Source organism: Thermomyces lanuginosus, assembly GCF_041956635.1.
Source record: "Thermomyces lanuginosus strain ATCC 200065 unplaced genomic scaffold VTN49scaffold_9, whole genome shotgun sequence".
Taxonomy (NCBI): domain Eukaryota; kingdom Fungi; phylum Ascomycota; class Eurotiomycetes; order Eurotiales; family Trichocomaceae; genus Thermomyces; species Thermomyces lanuginosus.
The window spans coordinates 55321-63809 of NW_027192343.1; the positions used below are offsets into that span (position 1 = coordinate 55321).

General features: G+C 50.2%; 4 protein-coding genes across 4 annotated transcripts; 2 read left to right on the top strand and 2 right to left on the bottom strand.

Moving 5' to 3' along the window:
* Positions 1-1471: 1471 nt before the first annotated feature.
* VTN49DRAFT_8092 (uncharacterized protein) lies at positions 1472-3017 on the top strand (the record flags this gene model as incomplete). Its single annotated transcript, XM_069416434.1, has 4 exons — positions 1472-1579; positions 1657-1779; positions 1827-2169; positions 2221-3017. The coding sequence occupies 4 exons, from the start codon at positions 1472-1474 to the stop codon at positions 3015-3017; spliced, it is 1371 nt and encodes a 456-aa protein (XP_069271718.1).
* Positions 3018-3352: 335 nt separating this feature from the next.
* Positions 3353-5469, bottom strand: VTN49DRAFT_8093 (uncharacterized protein; the record flags this gene model as incomplete). The annotated part of the gene is made up of 4 exons (XM_069416435.1): positions 3353-3629; positions 3708-4104; positions 4172-5150; positions 5200-5469. 4 exons carry the CDS (start codon positions 5467-5469, stop codon positions 3353-3355), a joined length of 1923 nt encoding a protein of 640 aa, XP_069271719.1.
* Positions 5470-6008: 539 nt separating this feature from the next.
* On the top strand, positions 6009-7915 carry VTN49DRAFT_8094 (uncharacterized protein; the record flags this gene model as incomplete). Its single annotated transcript, XM_069416436.1, has 3 exons — positions 6009-6239; positions 6445-6954; positions 7013-7915. 3 exons carry the CDS (start codon positions 6009-6011, stop codon positions 7913-7915), a joined length of 1644 nt encoding a protein of 547 aa, XP_069271720.1.
* A 51-nt stretch (positions 7916-7966) lies between these two features.
* VTN49DRAFT_8095 (uncharacterized protein) lies at positions 7967-8425 on the bottom strand (the record flags this gene model as incomplete). Its single annotated transcript, XM_069416437.1, has 3 exons — positions 7967-8166; positions 8252-8310; positions 8418-8425. The coding sequence occupies 3 exons, from the start codon at positions 8423-8425 to the stop codon at positions 7967-7969; spliced, it is 267 nt and encodes an 88-aa protein (XP_069271721.1).
* Between the last annotated feature and the right edge of the window lie 64 nt (positions 8426-8489).

Here is an 8489-nt window from a genome sequence, read left to right on the forward strand (position 1 = left end):
ATCTCGACGGTTTCCAGCTTCATGTTGAAACTGTCCATTTATGGTTTGCAGACAGTTCCGATGCGTATTAATCGTCTCGAGACGGCTACAGTATGGTCTGGATAATGAAACCGTTTCGCAAAGCAAGAACGATCCCTAACCGGCAATGTTGGTTTCCGGACAGTTTCTGGACCATATCCTCCTGCGTGTCCCACTCGGTCTCAAAGAACCCTAATACATCTGCACAGTCTCAGCATTTGGGATCACTTCTTATGTTTTCGAGTAGGTTCGTGTTCAATTAAGAGTTTGCCACGTGACAAGCTGGACCCTTACCATCATGTTATCATCTTATTGTCCATTGCCGACGTATTTCGTAATTCTTTACTGGAGAGACATGAAGGAACTAGGTCTTAGGATTGGCGGGAAGCCACCAAGGGCTCTCCCAACACCTGCACTCTGGAGTTTCATCTGTTCTTGCCTGATTGAGCCCGATAAGTACAGACGCTTTCGATCCTTCACCACCCAAGGCCTCTTGTATATCTTTCCATCAGCCTCCTCCCGTTATATTCATTATCAGGTTTTTCCTCTTGAACTCTCAGCTCCTTCGAGATGCTTTCTTAGTTGTATTTTCCTGCATAGCGGACTCGAAAGTCCTCAATGTCCTGGCAACAGATCCTGTCTTGAGCATTCTTATCCTTCCCTGCCTGTTCTCCTCTCTTTCTTTTTTGGTGCCTACAGAGACAACGTGCAGTTCTTTTCTGCTATAACTTCGGTTACCTTGGGGTCCACTCCTATGTATTTCTTGTAGTAAGGTGCCAAAGCACCAAAGGAGAGAAGACAGCATCACAATCGGCCATCATTGCGTAGTAATCTTTCCGCCCGGTTTAATGACATGGACCGCTTATAACCGCGATAAATCCCGGCTTTCCCGATAGTCGCCCTCCGCATCCCACACGTTCAAATTGGCCTAGTTAACCAGCAATGCGTAAAGGAATATACCGGAGCCAACTGGCATGCAGTGATTCGGTCACGCACCTTTAGCACCCATGGCCCAGAATAGGGTCTGGAACGATAGCAATACGATAGAGAACAGAGCGAGGCGACACATGGTGACACCACACAGCGATTGAGAACCAGCGACCAAACAGCGGCAGGAAAGAGGAAGGGCAACGAATAGGAAATCGGATCGATCTGCGAGCTGAGTTTCCCGGCGTAGCTTTCCCTGCCAACAACGATGGTTAAGTGGCTAACAGACAGATCAATAAACTTCACCGTCTTAGCCTTCTTAAGGCATGAGGTTTCTCAGAAATCTTGTTTATCTTCCTGTCAAAGAGCGGAATTTTCCTGACTGCATGCGGTCTTCTGAGGGTTTTGCTGATTGAAATACTGTTCATCATCAGCTGGATTTTATCTCTCGTTATTGATTTGCTTTTTTATGCATTCGCGTCCAAGATCTCTCTTTCAGTCATAACTCGGCTTAAAAGGTTTCTAGATGGAGCTACTCAACAGTTCTATGATGACCAGCACCCTAACCCAGACGTACCGCGAACGGTACACACATGTCAAAGGCGTTGAATATTCAAAAGATAAATTGGTTGAGGTGCGGCTCGATTCTTTTCCACAATTCCTCGGTTCAAGGCCAGTCAAGTAATTGTAACTTATCTCATGCGACTGTAGGAGCTATTAGCGCTCTTGGACCAGCTCGAAAAAGCTTATCGAAAGGAGAAACTTGACCATGAACGTGAAGTAGAATACAATCGTGATGCCCAAATTCGCTTGAAGGAAGCCGAGCGGAAAATGGTACGAGGCTCCCCAACGGCCAATCCATCGCTAATGAATTTGGAAAGGGCCGAAAGTCTTTTGTTCTGGTCTTGTTAGATGGCGATGGCCTGATTTTCAAGGATGAATTTCTTCGCAATGGTGAACAGGGTGGCAAAGATGCGGCGAATCAGCTCTGGAAGGTCGTGTCTCAGTATATCTCAAGCAATTTGCCCTCCGTCTCGTCGCCCGAAATTATCACCAGAATCTATGCGAACGTCAAGGGTCTCGCCAATGCCTGCTTTAATAGTGGCATTATTGATGATCCGTCTGTGATGGACGATTTTGTCCGTGGGTTCAATGAAAGCCGGCTACTCTTTGATTTCGTCGACGTAGGGACTGGCAAGGATAGGGCAGATGATAAAATTAGCGGTGGGTCATGGTTGACTGCAATAATGCATCAATCCGTCTGACTGGAAACAGAACATTTCAAGATCAATCTATACAACTGCCACTGCCACCAAATCTTCCTCGGTTGCTCGCATGATAATGGATACGCGCGGTTGCTGGAACAGGTGCCGGCTGAGACTGAGCTCATTGGGCACGTCTCTCTCATCGAAGGAGTACCGTTTGAGAAGGAACTAGAATCATTGATATCAAGGTACCGTTTTCGCGTGGCCAAGTTTTCGCAGCTGTTCCGTGATTCCAAGATCACTCCGGGGTCAATCAAGCCACTCTCGAGGAGGTCTTTCACAGCACCGGCTGCTCCTGCCTCACCCCCCAGGACGGCAGCGAGCATGGTGACGTCCAGTTCCAACAATACGTCTTGGGCATCGGTGACTGGATCTAATCCCGGCGATGTCAATCTCAAGCAATCGTCGGGGCCGCCCAGTCCAAACTTCCCTGCTGTGGTGGAGCGCAATAAATATGGCCAACGGATTGATCGATTGGACCATAGTATTCCCAAGGAAGATTTCATCCGCGTGAAGAAATTGAAGCTCTGTAACATGTATTATCTGCTTGGCGAATGCCCCAACGCCAACTGCCATCACGATCATGACTACAAGCTCAGCAAATATGAAAAAAGGGTTCTGCAGGCGGTGACTCGCTCGTTGCCGTGCAACACCGGTCCGAGCTGCGATGACGTCAGGTGTATCTACGGCCATCGATGTCCGCACAGTGAGTTTGGCAAAAAGGAATGTCAATGGGGCAGCACTTGTCGCTTTGATCCGTCGATGCACGGCATCGACACGACGGTGGTCAAAGTTACCAAAATCTAACCGCGGTGTTGATCCTGAGATTGCGCGATGAATTTCTAACTTCATATTTTCGGGTTTCTATTTTCTGCTGGGTTTCGGGGACACATACTTTTGACTTGTAACTGGACACGGGAAATACCCGAATTTATGAAGATCTGTTATCAAAATATCCGGGTATTTCTCTGGTCTTTGCAATATGATGTTGAATTCATTGACTCCATACGATCGTCATTATATGCATGCGGTATTCGAAGCCCATCTTTCATCATGTCCTTTGATGAACAGAGTAGATGAGAATAGTGATGGCAGTTTGATGACCTTATTATGATTACGGATACATCATCATAGTTTTATACCTAGTTGATTGTAGTGCCAAACATGGCAAACCGTCTCTCCCACCCGAGACACCCTTCTTCATGCGCCCCATTCTCCTCGCCATCGCCATCTTCCAGACAGTCGCATGGCACGCCGTATTCCATGATGCAACAGGTAAACGGACGCTGCGACGGCGTGTTCTGTTGCATCAGATCGATTTGGCCATCGGGGGCGGCACGTTTGCGTTCTTCCAAATCTCCCCAGAGAATGAACAGCCTCTCGCGAAGCTGCTGCAGAGCTTCCGGGTTTCTACGGAGACTGTGATGGGTTTCCTTCGATTAGTACATCACACCACATGTAACTGACTTGTTTTGAAGGGGAAATCCAGCTACGTACTCCGTAGCATCAAGCCTCAAAAGATACTCTGCATCCTGGCCAGATACAAAACACTTCATGAATTCCCGTGATTGTCCCGGAGGCGGAGGATTGGGGTCCTCCAGGAGCAGGCAAAATCGCCATACCCATCCAGGGCCATTGTCCTGGTTAGCGAACATGTCGTCGGCGTCACCCATCTCTTGATCCGATGTCTCTTCCGAGTCTCCAGGATCGGCCGGTACTGCAAAGTCCTCGATATTCGGTGGGAAAAAATCAATGACTCGTGCAGTTGTCTGGTACTTGACATTCTGGAATGGGAGTCGATATGACTGTCCGCCTGGCAAGGGATACTCGTGCGATTCATTGTTCAGGATAGCCGGGATACTGCGACGTTGATGGAATGGGTTAATGGCGCGGACTGTTGGGAGCTCAGTTTAATGACCTGCGCAGACCAGACACGAGAATTAAAACCATAGGTAACTTACTATTAGGGTTGGGTATATTGGCTTTGCTCTGAATGCTGGCCTCGATAGCAGGCTGGTCTGCTTCCCGCTTTGCCTCCTGCTCTTGTTGTTGTTGTTGTTGTTGTTGTTGTTGTTGTTGTTGTTGTTGTTGCTTCTTCTGTTTCTCTTTCTTCTTCTTTTTGGCATTTTTCTTCGATTTTGAGTTTTCTCCTTGCTGATCAGCGTTGTGCTGCTGCCAGTACTGCTCCTTGCGTTTCTTGAGCGCGAGAAATCGCGCGTCCTTGCTGTCTTCCTTTATGATCTCGACGTTGATTTTTCGCTGGTCAAATTTACTCGTATGGATGGCTGCTTCCAATTCTCCAGTTAACCTCGACGTTTTTATGTGGACGTTCTTTAAGTAGACGTAAGAATTTTCTTTGACGTGTCGAGATGCCCACGCGTCATGAGGTTTCCATAGAGCTACTGACAGCGTCATTTTCCCCCAGGGGCCCCGCCAACGCCGCTGACCTCCTGGCGGGCCTAGATAGCCGAACTCGTCGCCGAGGGTCCCTTCGTTCTCCCCATCCTCGTTGCGGTCAGGCGGTTCACCGCGCTCGTACAGCTGATCATTACTGGTGTAGTCCGTCACGTAGAGTTGGAACATGCTTGACTCTTGGAACGTCTTGACGACGTGCACGACAAGGTCGACGTATTGACCTGGCGAGCAGTCCTTGATCAATGCAAATCTGTCCCCCGGTCCAGATTGTGACGGCCGTGGCGAGCACTGCACGGCAGTTTGTTGATCGGAACCGACGTTCCAAATGGATGGAAGCGAGACCTGTGCGAACTCATTCAACAAAGCCTTTGCATACGTCATCTCTTGCAGCGAAGGCTCCTCATCATTCGAACTGCGTATAAGTGAAACGGGCACATTTGGATTATCATCCTGACGGAAGATGACCCATGGTGGAGAGTCCCAGTCCTGGACTACGCCGAGGGGCTTATTGCCGAACGACCGAAACTGTCAACCTGTCAGAATCGGCTCGGGCACCAGCTAGGTCAAGACTCACTCGGATGCCCCTGATGAGAAAGACGTCTCCAACGCGAACGATGGGAACCTTATGTTCAAGTTGATTAAAGTATCTGACTTTATAGCCTTCCCAGCTCCGCGCGGAAAAGTCGTCCACTTTGAGAGTGAAAGTGACAAAGTACGAACCAGTTTTGACGTTTCTCGTCCTTTCCAACACATCGACCACGAGGCCGATGATATTCCCACTGCTGCCAATCCTTTGTTGTGCTTTTTCAAGCTCGACGAATCCGTCTGGTAGCGGCGGCAGCATGTTGTCACGGTCTCAAGAAGCTGTGCAAGTACTCAGTTCAGTGCCGTATACTATCATCGGATGCTGGGAGTGAGTTTTAAGGGAGGAGCAGATAGTAACTCTAATTGTATTTACAGACACATCAGTCATTACCGCTCATTGTGACGCCTCCCACTGTCAGCCGTTGTTGTTTGACCAAGGGCAAACGCGTGCCTTGCCGCGTCCTAGAGCAGCAAGATTACGCGATTATGTAATAAGAAACTGCCTTTTTAGGAATAGAAAGCGCCTATCGCGGGTCTAGGCGCGGTGGCGCTTAGGGCGTGTCAGCGGCAACGGACTCAAACAGATGCAAACACGTCCAAAAGCAGCAGCCTCTTTTCCCCTCTTCCTTTCTTCCTCATCTTTGCACGCCCCTCCAACCACCACAGGCCGTCCGCCGCAACCCGCTTCGGATCCATTCGCGCCTTCAGCTGGCTGGATCGTGATTGTTGTCTTTCAGTCTCTTCAGATTCCGATCTTTTTTTCCCTGCTTGTCCGGCTGTGTTGCCCCGCTTGTCGCCATGGCGGACCGTTACATTCCAGAACACCGCCGTACCCAATTCAAGGCTAAAGGCACTTTCCGACCGGATGAACTCCGTCGCCGCCGCGAGGAACAGCAGGTTGAGATTCGCCGACAGAAGCGAGAAGAGAACATTGCCAAACGCCGCGGTATCCAAACCAGAGAAGGTACTGTAACAGCAGGCCAAATCAGCGATAGCGAGGAGGAGGACGCCGGGTCAGTCGAGAACCAGGTATGTCGATTGTCTGTTTTGCATTGAACACGGAAATATTATCTACTTTGTCCAATCTCTGCAGCCATTCTGTGGTGGTGCATGTTTTTGATTGCATCTTTCTTTCTTTGAATTTTTTTCGTGTTCGTTGATGGGGCAACCTCCACTGCCCCTCCGTTGGTCCAGACTCTTCCCAAGTTCCAGCGCGCTGACTTGACTCAAATAGCTCGACAATGAGCTCCCTGGCATGGTTCGCGGAGTCTTCTCCGACAATATCGATGAACAGATTCAGGCCACAACTAAATTCCGTAAGCTCCTGTCCAAGGAGCGAAACCCGCCCATCGAACGCGTCATCGAGACCGGTGTCGTCAGCCGGTTTGTTGAATTCCTGCGGTCGCCGCACACTCTCGTCCAGTTCGAGGCTGCTTGGGCTTTGACCAATATCGCCTCCGGTTCCGCCCAGCAGACCCAGGTGGTGATTGAGGCCGGTGCCGTCCCCATTTTCGTCGACCTCTTGAGCAGCCCCGAACCGGATGTCCGGGAACAGGCCGTCTGGGCGCTGGGCAACATTGCCGGTGACAGCCCTCAATGCCGAGACTTTGTTCTCGCGGCCGGTGCCCTCCGTCCGCTGCTTAACCTCATTAGCGAAGGCCGCAAGCTGAGTCTCCTTCGAAATGCCACATGGACTCTTAGCAACTTCTGCCGTGGCAAGACTCCTCAGCCAGATTGGAACACGGTACGTTTCGATATTTGTTGTCTCGGAAAATGATTCGTGGCCACTGACTTGGAGATAGATCTCTCCCGCCCTTCCTGTCCTTGCCAAGCTGATCTACATGCTGGACGATGAAGTCCTCATCGACGCTTGCTGGGCCATCTCCTACCTGTCGGATGGCTCCAACGATAAGATTCAGGCTGTCATCGAGGCCGGCATTCCTCGTCGCCTGGTCGAACTCCTAATGCATGCCAACATTTCCGTCCAGACTCCGGCCTTGCGATCGGTCGGAAACATCGTTACGGGAGACGATGTCCAGACACAGGTCATCATCAACTGCGGCGCGCTGCCGGCGCTGCATCAGCTTCTCGGATCCACTAAGGACAGCATTCGCAAGGAAGCCTGCTGGACGATTTCGAACATCACGGCAGGCAACTCGGTTCAGATCCAGGCGGTGATTGATGCAGGCATCATCCCTCCGCTGATCAACCTGCTGCAGAATGGCGACTTCAAGACACGAAAGGAAGCATGCTGGGCCATCTCCAATGCCACCTCGGGTGGTCTCCAGAAGCCTGACCAAATCCGATACCTTGTTTCCCAGGGTTGCATCAAGCCGCTCTGCGATTTGTTGACGTGCCCGGATAACAAGATCATCCAGGTTGCCCTGGATGGCCTTGAGAACATTCTCAAGGTTGGTGAGATGGATAAGGAGAGCAGTGAGGGCGGTATCAACCGCTATGCTCTCTACATCGAGGAGGCTGGAGGCATGGAGAAGATCCACGAGTGCCAGAACAACGCCAACGAGGAGATCTACATGAAGGCGTACAACATCATTGAGAAGTACTTCTCGGACGAGGACGAGGCTGGTGGTGACATTGATGACCTTGCCCCAGAGCAGACGCAGACTGGGTTCGCTCTGGGTACGAATCAGCAACAACCGGGCGGGTTCAACTTTGCCAACGGCGGCGACAGGATGGACATGTAATCTGTCGTCTCTTCAACTTTTCTTCTCTCGAGCGCAATGCGCTCCGTCCCTTTATTTTGATTTTGACATTTGCCCACGATTACTTCTTGCCCACGACCCGCCCTCTTCTTGTTCCCACCCCCTTTTTTGCTTCTCGGCGTGACAACCCCCGGTAATGATGATTGCTGCACGATAAACGGAAGATACACAGTCATGTATCCCATATTGGCACCTCTGGTCCATGTTCTTTTTCCCGGCACGCTCGCATCCCACTCATATAGGCGTCTTCCTGGTTGTGTTTTACCACCTTTTCCCCTGGCTATTTTTTTTCTCTGTTTTGATTCGATTTCCAAGGACCCTTTTGCCAGTTGATGTCGAGTTTGAAGGTTGCGATGGTGGTGATGGTTTCGTTAAATCTGGCGAGAGAATAATAAATGGTGGTCGAATAAACTGTTGAACTTGATTGGAAATTGTTCTCGTATGTTCGTAGTGATTCTTAATTGGGTGCTTGACTCGTAGGTACTGAGTCATCGTACTAGCAGCGTCGGAGTGGTTGACATATATATATAGGTAGCCCAGGCAGGTACGAAGAACA